At 46.5% G+C, this 20,523-nt stretch overlaps 1 protein-coding gene across 1 annotated transcript in view; it reads right to left on the reverse strand.

Moving 5' to 3' along the window:
- Positions 1–2,309: 2,309 nt before the first annotated feature.
- VPS53 (VPS53 subunit of GARP complex) overlaps positions 2,310–20,523 on the reverse strand; it is a gene marked incomplete at both ends in the record, with an annotated part of 66,197 nt that continues 47,983 nt past the window's right edge. Inside the window, 5 exons of the mRNA XM_082008568.1 lie at positions 2,310–2,480; positions 2,863–2,967; positions 6,135–6,272; positions 10,126–10,195; positions 15,433–15,581. Of these exons, the coding sequence (XP_081864694.1) occupies positions 2,310–2,480; positions 2,863–2,967; positions 6,135–6,272; positions 10,126–10,195; positions 15,433–15,581 (633 nt within the window). The remainder of the gene's footprint in view (positions 2,481–2,862; positions 2,968–6,134; positions 6,273–10,125; positions 10,196–15,432; positions 15,582–20,523) is intronic.

Here is a 20,523-nt window from a genome sequence, read left to right on the forward strand (position 1 = left end):
ACTTGTGAACCATCCTGCACACCTTGAGATCATCTGTCCTTGGGGAATGGCCGTTCATAATCCTGACGTGCTTTCAACCACTATTCCTTCGTCACCCAACATGAAGTCAGGAGAGGACATAAATGAAGCACCAGCGGACTCGGGAAGATTTGTAAAACTGGAGCGACAGGAAGGTGCTGTCCCTCCCCACAAGCATTACTGCTGCTCCACCTCTGGCAGGGCAGAAGCCCTGCAATGGGCATCACCACCACAGCTCCCTGCAGCTGAGCGCCCACGCGCCAGAGCCAGGGTCCAGGCGTGGGGACCCCTGAAAACATCCTAAAGAGTTGGTGTTAGTGTAGCTGTTTGTGCACACTTTGCTGCAGTGGCAGATCAGTCTGAGCAGCATTAGAAAACCTGACCAGTGAGGATTTAATCTCTGTGGATTTATTCTTTCTGCTGGAATCCTGTGACCAATTCGTGCCTGTTCAAGCGCAGGCTGACCTGCTGGCTGTGCAAAGGGAGGACGGGATTTTACTAACCAGTCACCAAATTTGCCCTCCCACAGCCACGGGGTTGAGGAAAGGGAAGGCAAGCAGCCTGCATCCAAGAGGGGACAGTGCTGAAGCACAAACAGGCAGATACAGTATGAGCCCAGGTTCTGCCTCACTTGGGGATTTCTCATTTCACTCCCTCCTTTCCTGGTCCCAGTGAAGCTCTGGGTTTGGGTGGATGGAGCTCATTTTCCTTGAGCGTGTCTGACCCCTCCTCCCAGAGGTGCAGCAGTGAGCACTACAATCCCTACTGAGCACATCCCTAATAAATATAGTCCTAAGGCCCAAACTTTACGTGGTGGGGAGCATAACCCTCCCAGGAAGGCATCTGACAGTGCGATAGCTCCTCACCTGCCAAACTGGTACAGGACTTCTTCTTCCTGCACATACAAGTGAAACTTGAGTTAAAATAAAGCAGGCAGGACTGGTTGATCTGCCCCTAAACCCATATGGGATTCAATCATTCATGGTTGGGCATATGCCTTCGAAGTCCCCCCAAATGGGTACAGAGGAGTTTGGGAAGAAACCCAGCATTGCTAACGACGAGGTGATGTCTCCCTGCACTGAGACTCCTTGGGAAAGCTTACGCAACGGGCAGGGCACAGACATCCCGACCCCAATCCTGCTCCACACTGGTTTTGTGGCTGAGTTATTCAAAATACTTCGCCTCTGGTTCTCCTACTCTCTGCACTGGTGCCAGCTGAAGCTCAGAGGAGGAGAGGAAGGTTCTCAAAGTCTGAGGCTGGTGTAAGCATCCCGTCCCGGGAAGAGGCCCAGGCTCCCCATTAAAGCCAACATTTCCAGCATCTCTCCTTGCAGGGCAGCGGAAGTGCCAAAGGGGCACACCCCTGCTCAGGACACGCCGGCTGGCACAAAAATGAGGGGCTGGTGCTGTTTGACGCTTGCTCCATGAACCTTTGTGGAGAGAGGGCGAGATGCGGTATGGGAACTCCCATCAGAGACAGCAGGCGAGCCCAGCACACGCAAGAGAAATAACAAGCAGCTGGAGATGGGCTCTGCAGATGTCTCGTCTGGCCTTTAAGCTGTAACAGTGACCGAGGCTGCTGGCTTGTCAGCAGGAGGTTTGCCAAGGTGCAGAAGGCATTAATTCAGCCCTTTCCTCGTGTTCTGAAGAGGATTTGTCTTGCTGTTTTACTGGTGGTTTATGCATGCCTGTACTGGGAGCAGGGGAGAAGTCTGCTTCGGGGTTCTCTTCTGGGCATCTCATTAACCCAGTGGAACTCCAGATGCCTGGATCCAAGCTGTTAAAGGGTTGGGGTGTTTTTTTGGTGGTGGTGATGGTTTGGGGTTGATTCTACCCCCTGTGCAATAAATAATGAAACAGAGGAACAGCTCTGCAACAGGGAGTGGAAGCAACACCAAACTCTCAGGCAAAATCCTCAGTGCTGCAGCAGGAGCTCAGCCAGGCTGAAGGCTGGGACACCAAGTGTATTCACAGCCAGATATCCTCTGAGTCTACCTAAACTGGTTTTGTTGCTGCTGACTTCCAGATACCTCTATTTTCTCTACCACATGGACCCAGCGATATCCTGGTTTTCACTCCTGCTAAGTTGTCTAAGGGCAAACACCTTGGTTGGATTCTCCCTTGCTCTGAAGAGAGATGCAGCACCACGGTATGTGATGGTTAAGAGATCACAGGGCATGGGAGTGGTGGGACACAGATTTTTCAGCAGCACACTGTAAATTGTAAGTCTGACGAGCTTTGCTCCCAGTCACTGCAGCTAGTCCTGAGCAACACAGTTTCCTTCTGCTCACTTAGAGTCTTTTTTTGATGAGTTTCTCCAGTTTCCGTATCCGAGAGGACTCCTGTTCAGGCGTAGGAGCACTCAGCGAGAGGGAGCCGGTGTTCTCCACTCCAGAGGCGGGAGCCGGGAGGCGCTGGCGGAAGAGGTCCAGCATGCTGCTTTGCTCGCTCCTCTTCAGGCCCTGCAGGAGCAAGGGACAGTGAAGCAAGACAGTTAGACTTCATTGATCTGGGAGCAGGCGTGCCATGAGAATAGCTGCAGGAGAGCCCGTTTCAAACCTCAACCTTCTATTCACCCACCAGGAGCTGTATGTAGACCTCTGGATGATCCTGAGACAACTGAGCTCAGCCCCAGGAGCCAGAGAAGATGTGAGCATGCAAAGTGAACTGAAAAACTATTCTTCAGTAGCAACCTTACACACTTTCAGAGTACAGAGGATACACTTGCCTTCGCGTGCTTTTCCCACTCTTAAACCCCCCTATTCTTCTACTGGAAAAAAGTCACCAGCATCCTCGATGCAGTTGCCAGCAGACACGCAGAAACTCTGTGGGACAGGTTCTAACCTTCATGTCCAGTATCTTCTGGAAAGTGTCAGTGCTGCAGTCAGCAAGGAGCTTGATATAATTGTCAACAAAAACAACTGGGGGCTCATGTGGTGCCATAACCACCTGCCAAGAAAAAAAAAAAAAGAGATGAGACAAACTCTATGAGCTAGCACCAGTGCTCTGAAAACTCAGGCACACAAGTGACAGCAGGACTGGCTTCTCCTAAAATAAACCGCTTAAGGAACAAGGAAGAGGTGGTATGTGCTGCTAGTAACTGAGAGGTAAAGGGGAGGGGAGAGAAGTAAGGAGCAGGGAGGAGGACGAGGTCTCTTTCCACACAGCAGTGGTGCTCAGACCCAAGGGGCTGCGTCTAGTGTTTCAAAGAGCAGCAGGACCTGGTCTGTACACCCGTGGGCTGGCAGGCACTGGCGTATTGGCAAAGCTCAAGATTTTCTCTTCTTGCATGGGGAAGACTAGCTGGGGAGTCGTTTGGGGGAGAAAGGCAGTGCTGGGGTGGGGACACACACATGCTTAGAAAACCCCCAGCAGATCAGGCAGCCTGGGCACAGTCCAGACCCTCGCTTCGGCTGTGCATCCCTCTTGCTCCCTCCCGTCCGGAGGCAGAGCAGAGACAGTGTGTCGCAGGGGAATCTGACAACACTCTGCAGTCACTCCCTCCGTCCCCAGGAAAGCGTGGGTCAGAGCAATCTGCTTTGCAGTCCTCCTGCTTCTGACAGAAAACTTGATGGGTGAGCAGTGCCACACGAAGCCGCTCTGTCCTTTGGGTGCAGCTCCTCTTGTACGCTCCTCTGGAGAGACTGGGATGCAGTGTGCGAACCCCCTGCTGAACATCTGCCCTAGTGCTGACACCCTTAGTCCCAGCAATGGTCAAGTCAGGAAGAAAAAATTAAAATAGCCTGAAGCTGGAAAGACGATTACTTGTTTTCCTTATGTAAGCACTGAGCTCCATAGAGAACACATCTTCTGATAATGCTGGGCAGCAAACCCATCTTTCTGGGGAAGCATGTGTGTGTGTGAATGTGTGCCTGCATGCAGGGCAGAAACAGCACAGGACCAGACTCTTCCCTGTTTCTGAAAACATTTCCATATGTTTCCATTGACCCAGCTCACCCCACACTCTATCCTGTCACTGAGACATTTCTTTCTTTCCCTGCACTTCAGACCAATGAAACATCATAGCCATGTATACACTTATAAACCCTTAATTTACAGCCCTTGTAAAAATCTTCTGCCAAGATGAAAAGCTGGAACTTGAGACAGCATAGCCAGAGGAGAAAGGAAACAGCTCTGTGGGACGTGCACACCCTGACGCCCTCCTCCATGCTTGCATCTGCGCTTTGTAGGGCTTGGCCAAACAAATTTTTTTGTGCCATCTGTGGGCTCAATGATGCTCCTACTGAACTAGCTGCACTGGTATAAGCCTGGGCATGATACTGTATTGTGGTATTGTTGTATGCAAAAGAGGCATCACTTCTGAGCCATCTCAGTACAAGGTAGGAGAGCCCTGAAAACACTGTGGCAGAGTGTATTAGCCTGAGCTTCTGGTGGGGTGAAAGAGTTCTTAGGGGAAAGACTCTTTAATGCACAATTTGGAAACAGCAGAGAGAGTCTGAGAACTGATAAAGAGAGAAAACCCAGGAGGCCAGAGATGACCAGTCAGCTCTGGGCTCCTGCAAGGAAGCCTTCCTACAGAAATACCGGTGGTCCAGCAGGAGCAGACACTTCCAAGAGCCTTTTCTTCTCTCCCACACTCAAGAGATGGGTGCTGACTCCCACCCCAAGTGCTGTGTGTGGGTTACCTAGACTTGGGGTGATCTGTTCAATCACTACGATTAACAAACCTGCCCCAGCCAATTATTCAGCCCCATCACCCGCTGATTACACGGGGCATTATTTTGCAAAACAGCTCTGTGGAGCACCGAACGCCATAAGCGTATCGCTGTTTAGTTACTAATTACACTGACACCGAGCCCTCACTTGGGGCCAGTAGAAGTGCTTCAGGCAGCAGCACAGCAAGCACAGGGTATCTGAAAAAACAGTCACGCAGCTACTCTGAGTCCTATGGACCAGCAGCACTCCACAGCCTGCACTCCCTGCCCGAGGCACAGGGCTCAGCAACGATCCATTTCCTATACTGCTTTCATCTCGACCCTGATGAAGGTAATGTGATGTTAAGTGTAGACAAATTAACTCCATTACTTTTATGATTCACATATAAGCTCCAAGGAAAAACCTGTTTCTGTATGCAACAGGCACCAATCTTCCCTGCTCCTCTGTTAGCAGTACCAGGGTATTTTTCTTCAGGTCATTTCTAAGAAAAATTAAACTTGCTTTAATATATCTACTAACATCTCAGCCACCTTACTCCAAAAGCATGGAATGGCAGAACTAATTTCTGAATTTAGAACGCAAACTCAGCCGTGACATTAACCTTGGGCACGGGAGCAAAGCCACACTAAGCAGCAAGCAAGCACGGAGAGCTCGGGCTCCACACCCGCTCCTTGCCTTGGCTGTGGTTTACAGAGGAGGCTCTGGCTGGCAGCTGCCTGTCCTGCCTGACCCCAGGTCCCACTAATTCACTCACAGGAACATCTTCACAGCATTGTTGGTGAGCAGGGGACAATCCCATCGCCCAGGAGGGTACAACTCTCCCATGGCTTCTCCTGGGATCAAACCTAACTTCTTACTCCAGAAACAGGGGGGAAGGGGAGATTGCTTTGCTTGTTACTTTTTATGAAGACAACACGCTGCTTTTGGGTCATTTTCCAGGCACCAGGTCTGGAAAATGAAAAAGGACTCTGGTGAATACAGTAACTCAGACATGTTTGCACTGGCTGTTACACTAGACAGTAAACAGGTGACTCAAGCACGGCTTGGCTCCCCTGCGTGGTGGAGTCTGCACAAAGGCCTGGAGTAACCTGAACTGGAGGGTTCGCCCTGCGGCAGACACTTACGGATGCTAGCTCTGATTTTCACAAGCTCCTAAGAGAATCTGGTGCCCCAACTCTCCTAGTAAGCAGAACCTGAGCCCTCGGTTACCTTGAAAAATGAGGATGAAAACTCAAACGTGATGTTAAAAGAGCGTGGGGGCAAAACCAAGGCGAATAAGCCAGTTCTGTAGAACAGCTGGCAGTGCACCCGCACAAGCTCGCATACATTCATGTGCAATTGCAGATTGCCTCGTTCAAAGGAAGGGCCCCCTGGAATTTGCTTGCTCTGATTCCCAGTCCAGCAGTCTGGCTGGCAGGTTATCAAAAGTCTTGAGTTACCTTCAGGATCATTTCAGCCCGAGTCATGCCTTTCACCACTATCTTTGTGTAGCTGGCAGGAGCCTTCCTCACCACTTGGGACCCAATGGAGGGCAGATCCAGGAGAACCATCTTCAGAGAGTGAGTGTCCAGCAGCAGCTGCAATAATTAATTGCACCCTGTTATTTAGGTCCCTTTTACCAAGCTCCATTAGCTGCTATAATCCAACATGCTTAAAAGTTTAACACTTCCCACATCAGAAAAAGTCCTGGTAATTGGATTGCAGAAACAGGAGGGATTGACCCACATAATGACACTTCACAGAGACACGATCACCTGTGGCTACATACCAGCATTGTCCATTGATTTTAACAGAGCACAGCTCTGCTGACTTGAAATGATTTATGGCAGCTCAAGATCTGGCACACAGGGCACGGATTTCCAGTCCTCTTCCCCTCAACAGTATAAAGTGAAACTATCTTGCTTACCTGTAGCTGTATCATTATTTAGATACTGAGGTCAAATGAATTAACACCATGCTTCCTCCTGCACCCAACCACCCATTACATCAGGTTTTCTGCATTTACTCAGCCACTTTTTTTTTTTTCTTTTTGAAAACTGCAACACAATACAGCTACATTGAGAACTACTCAATATCCTGTGCTCACTGGTACACTGAAACTCACAGCCTGTATCTTGGTTTCTACTAGACGAGCAGCTAAATAAGCAGCAAGCAGCAGCCACAAAATTCAGCCCAGACAGACAAGCACTCTCTAATAACAGAATGCTGTGGGTTAGGGCTTCTTGGAGGAAAATCACCCCAAATACTGCACTCTTCTGATTGCATGAGGCACATTTAAAGAGGTGAGACAAGACCAGCAAAGGACAGAAACCTGAAATCAAACTAGATGAAGAGGAGCACAATTTATACAATTTTATACAATTTATATAATTTATACAGCAGCGAGCGTGAAAGCCCACTGGGCTGTTGGCACACCCAGTGCATTTCCTGCAAAAGGGCTCTCAGGAGCAGGCAGAAGCTTGTTCTGGAGCAACACAACATTTTGGGCACTGCAGAACCCCCCAGCAGTCACCGCGAACAATATGAACATTTATGGTGCAGCTTTCGGCACACGTGGGAATTCAGTTCAAATACAAAGGACCGAGGCGAGGAGGAGGGGCGGTGGGTCACGCCAGTTCAAATCTGGACCCTGTTATCTGTGGCAGCGTGTCATTGCTGTGTGCTGCCTGTTTCATGGTTTGCATGAGATGAACCGATGCCATCAATCTCGCCCTGGGAAGTCAGGAAATCACAGCACAAATGAGCAGCTCTGTGCACCCCGGAGCTGCTGGAGCCTGATGTTGGCTCGGGCTGTCATAGCTGGATTCCTGCGTGTCTACGAGGGATCCCAGAGATGGAAGATTTTTCCACGGTTGGGGAATTCACATCTTTCCCATGTAAACTCTCTCATGTCTAACAGGAGTTTTGTGCACTCTGAGGCCTTTCCCACAGATGCAGCGTGTGCAGGCTCTGTCCCCTCACTCTATTTCGCCCCGTTATCCATTCCAGGTCCCTGGCATTGCTAACTCAGTGCTGAAGCTTGCCGAGACGAACAACTGTTGTTAAGTCAGAGACACAAACCCACAGAAAGTGAAACCCTGTAGGTCTCATTCCTCACGCTGAGCACCTCCATAAATACCACCCTAATGTCCAGATTTCAAATGTGATTATTAGCAAACAGCAGGAAAAGCAGCGTTTAGGACCGGGAAGGCCAGGAAAGCATATTCCACAGCAACATTTGCACCAGGGGAGAGAAACCAGTGCGGAAAGATGCTGGTAGGTGACCAGGAGGGTGTTCAAAAGATGCTAATGCAACTGAGGACCTACATGCTGCAGAGACACAGGAGGCCAGCTTCTGAAGACCTCTGGTACATCTAACCCCAGGCAGGTATGTCCCACTTATAATGAGATACATTAACAGTGAATCAGACTAATAAAAACCTTCCAAGTCTGCTTTGAAGAACCAAATTGGGCCTGTTATTCCAATACAATAAGATTAAAACCTTTTAACATTAGACACAAGCCCACTGCTGGCAACCGGTTAATCACTTTAGACACTTATTTAAAAAAAGACTTCATTTAATCACTCTCAGGTTATTGCTCATCACACAAGATGAGCAGGAACCACGCTTCACTCATTTGCTTTCTATTAAGAAAGAGGAAGGTTTTGATGTAAAGCTCCTGTTTCATTTTGCAGACACACACTGCTCAGAACCCATCTTTGATGCCTAAAACCCAAGCAGTTTTTAAGGCACCCATTTGAAGTTCACAGCAGTCCCATTAGGGACCATTCTGCTTGCTTTTTTTTTTTTTTTTTTTTTTAAAATCAGCCCACAGAGGAGCAGCTGTATGTGCAGGGGACAGCTGAAAGCCTGCCTCATCCAAACCTCATCCTTGCAGAGTAGTGGGGTCCCAGCCCACAGGCAGGGGTGGGAGATGGGGGGGTCACAGCCCTGCAGCTGCATCCATGGTCTCAAGGTAATAAATACCCTGCGCTGCCCATCCACGTGCAACTTGGGGACAGGGGACTAGATGGCCTTTAAAGGTCCCTTCCCACCCAAACCATTCCATGATTCTACAATCTTGCAGTATCTACAGCTCTCAAAGAGCAACAGGGAGGAATGTTCCTGGGAGGAAGCTGGGAAGTCCCGAGCCCCAGATGATGGGTCATCACTCCCCTCGGTCTCAGTTACCGGGTTGCTGAGGTGGAGACAGCTCTGCCCCGTCATGCAGCAGCATTTTGACATGTGTTTGCAATGCCTGAGGAAGCAAGGCATGGAAGGCACTGATGTGAGAAAGAAACTGCCCTGTCTTCAGGCACTGCAGCATCTCTCACCTAGCGAGATTCAAAACTCCCACCAAACCCAAGGCGTCTGTTTAGCAATTTTTGGGATAGAACAGAGAAAACACTGTACTATGCCTCCAAAACCCCATCCTCCCGGCACAGCTCTGAGAAGAGGAAGACAGTGGCCATCCATAATTAGCAGAAAAACCAGAGGAGGCAAAAATATTTGCAATCACTGGAACTCAGCCAGGACACAGGCTCTAGCAAAACTGCCATCAGGCTACAGAGGATCCCCTGAGCTCCCACAGCTTCACTTCCTCACAGAGGATGGAGCCAGCACCTGGGAGCAACGCACAGAGTCCCTGGGAGGATGCAGCATTGCTCTGCTCGAGAGCTGGCATGCTGCCACTGTGGGCACGTGGCACTGAGCACCGCCGTCACTGGGCCCGCGCGGAGAACACAGAGGAACCAACCTGCTCCTGGCTTACACGTGGTCATGTGAGACCAAGTACTGCAGGTGTTTTATGTTCAACACTTCAAAAAAAAAGTCTTGGTGTTTAAGCTACCTGAGCTGAGAAACTGCCTGGACACCTGGGTTTTTTGGGTTGGTTGTTTTTTTGGTAAAGTTTTCCTGTTGTCAACTATGGATTGACCATGCTCAAACTCTTCTGAGCAGAGAAGTAGTAGCCTTGAGTTTAACCCCAGGAGAAGGCACAGTAACAGCAGAGGGAGATTGAGTGATGACCTATTTTGAGAAAGGATGGGACAGAAAAACAAATCTTTCTGAGAAGGACACAGGAGCTTCTTGCAATAGTTTCTGCCACGAGCAACTTTGTCTTCAATATGCTTGCACATAGGAAAATAATCTCATCATGACACCTTAGAGAAGTAAGAAAGAGGTTTGCTGTTCCTGTGCTATTGCTCCTTTGACTGGCAAAGCTCGGGAAGATGCCTAGGACCTCTCTCCCAGTACAGGCTCAACTACAGCAGGGTCACTATAAACCTGCTTCCACTCGGCCCTGCACCAGTGTACCCCCGTAGCCTCAGCTGCACCAGAGTTCAGGACACGTAACTCGGCTCTCTGCCTCTTTTTAACAAAAACTACCTTGACTTCTTGAACCCCAAATTCATCAGATATTGCAGTCAATGCAACTACTTTTTCTTACCTGTTCTGCGCCCACCATGCTAATAGGTTTGCACTTGAAGAGATGGTTAATGAACTTGGGAATGAAGGAGCTGCAGAGAAGAGAGAGAAAATGACACAATTACATGTCAGTATTTGGAGTCATACAAGTCTTCTGTGGTAACAAAGCATGTAAAACCAAACGAGGATGGCTTTCCACAAAGAAAAGCTAGAGTCCTCAAGCTGACTTCCAGGCACATTAAGTATACGAAATAACAAGCAAGCCAACCAAACAACCCTAAGTACAATTCTTTTGCTCTAATCCATGCTGACCTCAAAGTTAATGGAGAAGTTGCACATATGCTCTATGAAAATAAATTGCTATAAGCTATATATCAAGTATTACAGTGTAAGGCCAAGAACAAGCAAATAAAGTATTGTACATCATAAACTCAGCAACGCATCAGGAGTGGTATAGCTATTCACGGAGTGGAAGTATCTCGAGTGTATCCAGAACTTACATTTTCCTGCATACTAGTAATTCTGTAACATGTATATTACACACTGAACTTGAGGTCCAGCCAAGGCTGGAGGTCTGCTGGGCCCTGGACATTCACACAGAAAGGCATTCTTCCAGAAAGCTTCTGGCCAACACAATCAAGACAAGAAAAAGTTTTGTGAAAAGGAAAATGCCATTACCCTATTTTACCAAGATGGACTTCAGACTGAGAAAAATAACTAAGGTACATATACTGAACCAGGAAGAATTTGGCAAAGATGGAAGCCCAATATTTGTCACCTTAGACAACACACTCCAGAGCATCAGCTTTGGTTTTAGCTTTTTGCTTCTTGATTTTAGGCTTTGTGGTAGTTTCATTCTTCAGTGGAGAAGCAGATGCTCCCTTCTAGCAGAAGCGCTGGCTGAGCACCTGCAAGACAATCTCCTGCCCCACCTACTCTATCGAGGTGCAGCACCAGGAAAACTCTGGAGCTGAACATGAGGAGAGGGGCCAGCATAAGCAACACAAACTCCCTCTGCCAGGACCACGCCACTCATACTCATCTCCCTTTTGCTGCCTTGCTTTTAACGTACTCTGCTTCTTTCACACGGCCTTTTTTGGCTGAATGCCTACAAAGCTCACGTTTCCAGGACCTTGTCCATGACCTGCTGGCAGGTCTTAGGTTTTAACGGCTCTGTCCTAAGCTCATGTAAGTCTGTCTGTTTTCTGTCCTTTTGAATGAGGTGCCATTTATGGTGATGATCTAAATTCAGTGTGGTTTCCCCCTTGCATCTGTCAAGCTATTTGTTTGCTTCCCACAATGCAAGGAGCACAGACAGCATCTTATTTGTCCCACCACCTGTTTTCCAAACCAGGACATTTATTTTTTGCCCTTTCTCAAGGAAGAATGACAAAAGCATAGCTCAGGCCCAGAGCATGCCAAGCTGCTGAGCAAATTGAAAGAAATGGTTTAACGAAGAGTCCTCCCAAGCAAAGGTTCCTTTCCTTTCCTTCAGACACAGCCACGACCTCTCTCAGTGAATCATCTTTTCCTGGAGAGGTGTCAAGGAGAACAATTTCAAACTACTACTGAGAACCAGCTACCGGGCTGCCCCAAACAGTTTTAAATTTGGCCACCAGAGAAACAACTTTGGCAACAAAATATAAGTAAGAGGAGGAAAACAAGCCCTGTCTCCTCTTGTATGAGAACATTACAGTAGAGATGTAACTTATCTGTTTTAGAAGTCCATTTTTCAGGTGTATAACTAATTCCCAGAGGGCAATCAGAGGATGCCAAGCACAGTTGGAGCTTAGGTGAGCCTATAAAATGATCAGTCAGTAGCAGCTCTGGATGCAGCAGCTTGCTACAAAGCGGAAGAGGACGAGATTAATTGTACCTTTGATCTTGCACATAGGTCCAACTCTCCGTCTCTCTGTAAGGTCAGGTGTGGAGCTAAAGCTCATGTTGTGTATGAGAAAGAGGGAGAGCCTTTCCTTCTGCAGGGTGGCAGACTGGCAGCCAAAGGACCCCCTCCCCTCTTTTTTTTTTTAATCTTCTTTTCTACATAACCACACGGTCTCCCATAGACAGCATTCTGTCTTGCATGAAACAATTCCCAGGCCCCTTAGGATGGCCACCCACAATCAATGCAGAATGGTAAAGGGACCTTCCATCCCCACATGTCTGTTATTTCACGCTGTCTTATTGGAAACAGCTTCTCAACTCCAGCAGGATAGAAAAGACAAACCGTTAAGATCCAAGGGCTGCTCTGGTATTTTTTTCTTCTTTTTTTTGGACTAGCAGAGACCATCAAGAGCAGTTGCACTTAACTGAAAAATTCACTTGAGTCTCTTGCCTAGGCTGGACTCAATGCTTGGCTCTCTTAGCATACAGCAGGCAATCCTGATGCGAATAATACGTGCGTATTCAATGGTAATGCTCTGCACACGGTTTTGTACTCTAAATGCCTTTACTGCCTGCACATCCACAGAGCTAGACTGGATGCCAGAATTCATTTACAGTTTCGGCTATAAAACTGAATCCAGCAAACCCTCCATAGAAGCAGACAAGTCCCCAGTGTAATAATAAAGCAGTGCAAGACAGATTAGGAACCTAAAGCACAGAAACCACAGCATCTGAGAGGCTCCCATCCAACGGGAGTGGCTCTGCCAAAGCCTGTGTTTTCCTAATCCCCTGCACTGATGATGCATCAAATACAATGCCTTGCTAAGCAAGGCAGACAGAGATGCAACCACAGTCTGTCTGCCCAACAGGAGATGAGCTACTACAGGACATCAGTCAAAGCACCCTGGTGTCACTGAGTCACTGCAGCTGAGAAAGGTTTTGCTTTACACCACCCTCTGAGGCAGTGACCAGCCCAGGAGGGTCCTCATCATGATCTTCTTCCACCTAACCCCTCTCACTAAAAGCGTGATGCAAAGGCCAGAACAACTGGGAGGACGCCTGCTGCAGTTACCACGCTTGGCTGTTTGTGATGGACGACCCGCTTTCCTGGCGAGGGGAGAGCTGTTTGTTTTTCCTGTCTCTCAGTTCTAATCTCTTCCTCATTGAGGTCAGGTCACAGACTTCCCAAACACATCCCGGCGCAGCAGCCATGGCTTCACCGCTGTGGTTTTTGATTTCAAAGGATAAGGACCGAGGTGCAGTGAGAACAGAGCCCCTCATCCTGCCTGCGAGTGCCTCCTGGAAAGCCAGCTGCTTCTCACTATTTCAAGGGAGTGAAGGTCGCATATTGGTCAAAACAAAGCAAAAATGACAAATTAGGTTAGATTATTGCTGCAATTTCTAATGGCCATTTTTCTGCTTCCAGACTTGGCTCAGATCCCTCAGTTTTAAATTTAGTGACTTCAGATGTCTTCTCCCCTGTGGTTCTGTAACTCAACACTAGCGCTTTATACAATCCATTAGAGCTGAGAAGTGGCTGGCAGTTCAAAACGATACAGGCATTAACATACGGAGAAGCACAATGCCTGTTAAAAGGATTTTCAGTGTTGTGGAGCACACAAAGCCAGGTACTTATACTGGGCAGGACAGCATATTCCATAAGAATTCAGAGCTTCAAAAATACAAATGTTTGTATGTATTAAAATGTCGTAAGTATTTTAAGTAGATCAGTGCGCCCTTACCACTGGGCTAGTTCTCCTTAAAACCAAATTGTACAGAAGGACTCTAAATATCATCCAGCAAAAACAATCTTCAGGGGCACTTAAGGAACCCAATTTTCACTTCTACACCTGATCTACAGTGCAGTGAATTCAGGACTGTATCTTAATGTGCTGTAGTTTTATTAAAAAGGTTTTGAAGTGGAGCAGTAGTTTTGCAGGTTTCTGTGCTCTTCTGTGGAACAAGCTGTGATGAAGGCACTCAGCTTAGATGTCAACTTTTCTCAGATGTGAGAGCTGGCTATTTTATCCAGAGTTTACTTGGTATGTGCTTAGCAATAAAGTTAAAAGGGAGGCAACTAAGCCGAGGTATTAAGAGTGTTCTGTGAACAGCTGAGTAAATGGGGTTTTTTATTTATCACCATGTTAGTGATATAAAATTCAAGCGTAACCACATAGATGGCTTAAATGCAATAAATTTTCACTGAGACAGCATTTCAAACAGTGACTATGGCCAATGTCATAATATGATTTATCAGTAACTGCTCCTTAACGCTAACTAATGAGTACCCTGAGATGGGAAGGGAGAACAAAACTCTCAGGCCAGCCTCCCTGCTGTGAAAGCTAACAGTTCTCAGGAGAGCCTGCTGCATCCTTCCCTGCTTCAAGCAGGAGCTGAAGCTCTGGTCTCAAACCCACACAGTAACTGCCAGGCCGTACAGTTTATTTTAGGATGATTAGCTTATTACAGATGAATGAAATGTTAAGGAATTATAGAGTGACACATGATATGCATGGTACTGCTCCCAAGTCTACCAGCATAGTCACGTGCAACCCCAAAAGCAGCAGCTACAACTGGCCAAGTCCTCCTGTGGCTTTTTCTTGGGGCACTGGCATGCAAAGCTCAGCTGGCCACAGGCAAGCAGGGGGGAGTTCAAAGTATCTTCCTCAAGAATGGAATTTTGGTTTTGGACACCCAGCTTCAAAGTTTGGATGGCCAAGGATGCTGGAGAGCTGCACCCTCAACCCTAAAACCAGAAGCAAGGGGAATTTCTGTCTCACCTTCCAGTTCTTTCATGCTGGCCAACAGTGACTTGCCAGGAAGATGCTTGTAATATCCCCCAAAACCTGGACGTACATTTCCCCTCCCTTACTGAACTATTTTTGCACAGAAAAGTAGCTTTTAAACTGTGAAGGTAGAATATACTCATCACACATGCCCTCCTTACAGTGCTATAGCTATTATAAAAGTTATTTTGAGGCAAATGATGCACCACATTTCTCAGTACCTGGAAGCACCACAGCCTCTTACCACTGGAAGGAAAGTAGGGTCCCATAGCAAAAGTCATGTCTACATTCAGACGTTCAAAGCTTTTTTAGACGTCCAACCCCAAACCTTCTGTACTTGATAAACAGTAGACATCATCACAATATTTTATGGGGTGGTTTAGGCACACAAGGAGGAACCAATCAATACAAATATCTGAGAAAATCTGCCTCAGCAGGAAACTCAAGGCAAGAAATTCAAATATCTTTTGACCATGCCAGCAGCTGCTGGTGGTCACTGCCCTACCCCACCTCCCTCTGTGCTCTCCCTGGATGGAGAGGGTCTTCACCCAGACACTAACAGCTACTGATCCTGCAGCCTAGAAAGCAAATAGATTATCATGTACAGACTAGTGAGAACCAGAGATCCCAATAAACTCTGTGGCGTGTTGGTAACTTACTTTGCAAATTTTATACAGAACTGAGTGAAATACTTTCTTGTGGAGGCCAGATTGTCGCGGATGATGGGGACGTTCTGTTTAATGTGGAGAATCACTGAGGTGACATAAGGACTCTGGTCACCAACGTGTTCCACGTTCTGCCATTGCATCTGCACAAAGGGGAAAAAACAACCAAAAAGACTGTTTAACTCATTAGGATTCAAGCAATAGATAAGGAAAACTGTACAAACTTCCTGTCAAAAGATCTCTAGGGAATCATCAAGCCTCTGCAATTCACCACCAAGGTCAAGTTCTTCATCGCTACACTGATTAAGCAAAATCCTTCCACAACAAGACACAAAGAAAACTCAGAACAGCCCTTTCTGCACCAGAGCAGAGAGAGACTGTGACTGCTAACCTACGCAAACGGGGACCACTAGGATCAAAAAGGCTTTTGGAGCATGCCAGACTGCCTTAATATTTAACAGTTTCCAGTTTGCTGGGATGAAGTGCCCATATAAATCCTGATTACAGACGTTTGAGAAAATATCTGCAAGCTTGCAAAGTCTGGATTCCTGTATGGCAGCCAAGACTTTAATACTAGTGAGACTGATGACAGATAGATGGAAGAGGTAGAAATAGTCTTAAAGTCCAAAGCACTCTGCACCAGCGTAGCTCACGCTGAACACTTGTGGTGTACAAGCTAGGATGCCAACTTCAGCTCATCCCAACCAGACGTAAAAAAATACAAAACAAGAGGAGTTATTCAACCTCCCGTTTTGTTTTCATTTACTGTCAGCAGAAATGCAACAGAATAGCCCCTGCAAGCCAGATGTGAGACTCCCTTGACTTTCTCTAAGCCTTATTTGCAGTATACAGGCAGTACACAGCATAAGTTGAGGGGGGAAGGTAATTGGATAAGGCCTAGCCAAGCATCCGTGTATATAACAGAGTCTCACTGAGGAACACAAGCATCCAGAAAAGTGCTCTTAGCTCTGCTACTATTCAGAGACTACGCACTCTGCAATGTGCTCCAACTAACTGGAGATGCTGTTCCTCATGCTGGAGATGAAACAGGAAGAAAACAGATATGAAACCAGGATAGGAAACTAGGCACATGCAGAATATGAGCTGCTTCTTTTGAGAAGGTGTTTGTCCTCAAAATGTTTTTCTCAAAGTTCTGGATTTTGCATGTAAAGTTTTTTATTCCTGGTTTTAATTTAATTATGGCTACTTTGTCCCCTGAAACCCAGCTGATTCAATTCTATCCAAACAGCACACAGCCTAAGTGACTTAATGGGCAAGAGAAGCCAAATTCTTTGCAAAACCACACTGTCTGGGACAGTCTACATGTGTCCTACGAAAGCTGTCTTTATTTAAAACAACCAAACAAAACCCCAACCTGCTCATCTCACATCACCCGGGTAGCTAGAAGGGGTATTTCTCTCATCACCTGCTCTATAGCCTTTAATTCCACCTTACTTTCGTTTGGAAGATTGCTCCAGAAACAACTGCTTTTCTGCTCCTCATGGTACTTGTCGTAGCCAAAGACAAGACTTTCTGCCTGTCTCCCTGATGGACTTGCACATTCCCAGCACTGGCCCTTCATGACAGACAGCGATCCTCAACCAACAGACCATCCCGATATAGCGGTAACGGCCAGAAAGTGGGAAGGGACTGCTGAGTTGAATTATTGCAACAAAAATAAAACAGTAGCTTTTTCATTTTGTTGGTCTTCATTCCAAAAGCAATACTTTACTACCAAGCCTTTAAAGCATGAACAGTAAAAATAGCCCTTTGTGTGTGTATGTGGGTGTGTTTCACTTGAAAAAAAATCCAGTAGCTGCAATGAAAGACATAGTACACATACTGAAAAGTCATCAAAAGAAATATGAGCCCAACTCTTCTGGTAAAGCTTTGTTCCTGTCATATTAAATTTATTCCTCTTTCTCTCTCGTCCTATGTTTTTCTTGGGATATCCACATAGTTTACATACACAAGCTGAAAATGAGCCCAAAGAAGAGGAGCAGCGAGGCCTTGCACTCGCCGGACAAAGGGAGAAGCCCAGCGCCTGGGGCGCCCCGGCAGCAGCCGAAAGGCACCTGCATGCCACAAGGACACGGGGCAACGCGGCCACCTGCAAGGGCAGGACCAGGGTTTGAAAACCTAGTGCTACCTTCAGAGATGGCTTTTACAACAAAAACACAGGACCTTTTAGGGTGATTTCTTAAAAAGGAGAGAAGAGAGAAACCCTGAGCAAAACTGGGGTGTTTCGGCACATAACAAGAGCTGCGCTACCTTCTGCGCATAGTGGGGGCTCAAGAGCGCTCCTGGGTCTGCCCGGCTGTGGGTCCCCATGTCCCCATATGTCCCTGTGTCCCCAGAGAGCTGTGAGTGAGGTGGCAGGGCCGAACCAGGAACCACCCGGTCCCTCCTCCATGTCCAGCACTGACATGGGTCTCTAGCAAAAGAGGTTGCTTTGTGATTTAACGGAAGATGAATCAGTCTCCAAGCCTCCCCGTCCCCAGTAGCATCCCACTGCCGGCTTATCGTCACAGGCTCCGGTCTGGGCACGGGGAGCACCCATAACCGTTGGTCTAGCACCTTCTCCCTCGACCTCATGCAGGAAGAGGTGGGAGAGGGGATGAAAGCCCGTGGGTGCTGCAGGCAGCAGATATTGCTGCCTTTGAAACTGCCTCTGTTGTTTTCTGACCTGAGTTTTGGTTTGCGCTGTTGCATGCTGCACCTTGTGTGAGGGCTAAAATGCACTCACGCTGACTTTTAATTAGCAGCTGGCAGCTCTGATCGCTCTGCTCTTGGGCATTGGAAAGATTATTAGAGGTCCATGTTTAAGCACTTGCTGTTGTCCACTCCGTTGTAAGGAAGTAGAAAATTGCAGCTGTGCCAAAAGGTTTTAGAAAAATATAAAAAACCAGCAAGCGATCCACATGAGTCACTGAGGCGTCCCCCCAGCCCCACTTACAAGCACAGTATTACATATAAATCGATGCTTAATTCAGCAAGTAAATCAAACCTTATCTAGCGCAATCCATAAACTTAATTGGGGCAAAAATATCCTGTGCAGGTTAGCAGTTCCCTCATCCCAACAATTAAAAATAAAGCAGGCAATTTAAGTGCCTGCTACAGATCAGTACAACAAATTTGTTATCCAGACTATGACAACAGGGGTTTAGGGCAAATTCCTCTCCCACCCTAGATCCCAGCTCCCCATTCTACAGCCATGTTTAATCATTCTACACCTATGTTTAATCATTCTACACCTATGTTTAATCATTCTACACCTATGTTTAATCATTCTACACCTATGTTTAATCATTCTACCTGGTGTAGAGTTTGAGTAAAGATTATCACCTACAAATTTCATAATATAGGGCCTTCTTGTCACTTATCATTTCTTCCAGAATACATAAGGTAAATAATCAAGGAAACTGAGCACCACCCCCCAGCTGAAAGCAATATTCACGATACTGTTTTCTGTGTTAAATCTCTCAAAGTGGCCTGCAGCCAAAGTGGATTTGAAGGTTTAAGCATTTCTTAATTCACTTCTATAGTTACTGAACATTTTTGCAAAGAAAAAAAAAAAGTCAGACCTCAACAAATGACTGGGAATGTTGAATCTTGGAGGACACCAGAGTGAAGTAAATGAAAAGAAGCTAAACAAAGGAAGAGCCCTAATGGAGTAGGGGTCTTGGGACAGACATGCCTTCCCAGTATAGGAAAATTGGAACTATCAGGCACACAGTCTTTATTCCTTTATTAAAGACTGAAATTTTACATGTCCAAGTACTAACTCCGCATTTAAATAATTATATGCATTTCTTATTCAACTGTCAGAGTAATAACCCAGCTCTGAGGGAAAAGAGGAAGAAGGTGAAGGAAGAAACACTCTTGCACCAAATCCAGGTCTAGTAAAAGTCACATAAAAGCAACTCTGTCTGATGCAAACAGTGGAATGTGTGCACAAGTGACAAGTATTTATTTAGCTAATTTCATAACACTTAGCTAGTTTATATATCATCGGTCCCATCACATGTGCTGCAGTTTACCAGTGTTCCAAGGACAAAAATAAACGGCCTACCAGCTGCTGCTTTCTCAAGGTTGTGGTTTACTTGGGTACAAACTAAGCTATGCGAGTCAAATACTACTACACTACATAGGTTCAGGAGATCTAAGGAACTGTCATGGCACACACGCAACACCTGAAGTGCTGAGCCCTTCCTAATGGTGTTATTTTACTGGGGGGGAAAAAAAAAAAATCCTCTTTTCATTTGGAATATGTACAAGCTCTACTACCAGCTGCATTCCACTTCAAATATTAGCTGGGGGTGGTGGGGCTAGTTACAGCTGGAATACATCATAAAGCAGAAAGCTATTAAAATTCATGGCAGTGAGACAGTGTGTTGATCCTACAAAAATGGAGCTCTATGTTTAATATTTCTAATTAAAAAAAATAGTTCAATCCACTTTTGTTGTCTTCACCTCTGTCTAAAGCAGCCTGGGTTTTCACAATACTTTGGCAAGAAAACACAGCTCTGCATTTCAAACATGTAAAAGCCAGCAGTGTAACTGCAACAAAATCCTCAAGCACTAATCACATGGGCCTCTCTAGGAAAGGCTCCATATGTCCTTGAGAGGATCACAGAAGCAATAGGGCTCAATCTCAATTCCATATTACCCTTTGAGTACCTCCATTTAACAGCCACAAGCAAGCAGGCTAGTAAAACTCCCTGTCAAAGAACACAAAGAGGATAGGAAAAGAGAAGGTGTATTTGAAATTTCACACTAACAGAAGTTTTCCCAATTTTAAAAGCCCTCACTCCCAATTTTAATGCCCTCTCTGGTATTAGGAGTGGAAAGAGAAAGCCTTATGTACTTATAGAAAGTATTTCATTGTCTTTGTGTTTTAATGTGCTGAAAAAAACTGAAAGCTCTAATCTGAATAATAAGAGATTTTGGAAGGAAGGATATACTTATAAATACAGCAATTGCTGCTCTCAGAAGCAAGAAGAAATCAATATATGGCTAAGTCTCAAGGCAGTGTAAAAGGGTATGTCAATAGTGAAATCAAGCAACCAAAGCAAACAAGAACTG

The sequence above is a fragment of the Phaethon aethereus genome (genome assembly GCF_964289735.1).
Source record: "Phaethon aethereus genome assembly, chromosome: 19".
NCBI lineage: Eukaryota > Metazoa > Chordata > Aves > Phaethontiformes > Phaethontidae > Phaethon > Phaethon aethereus.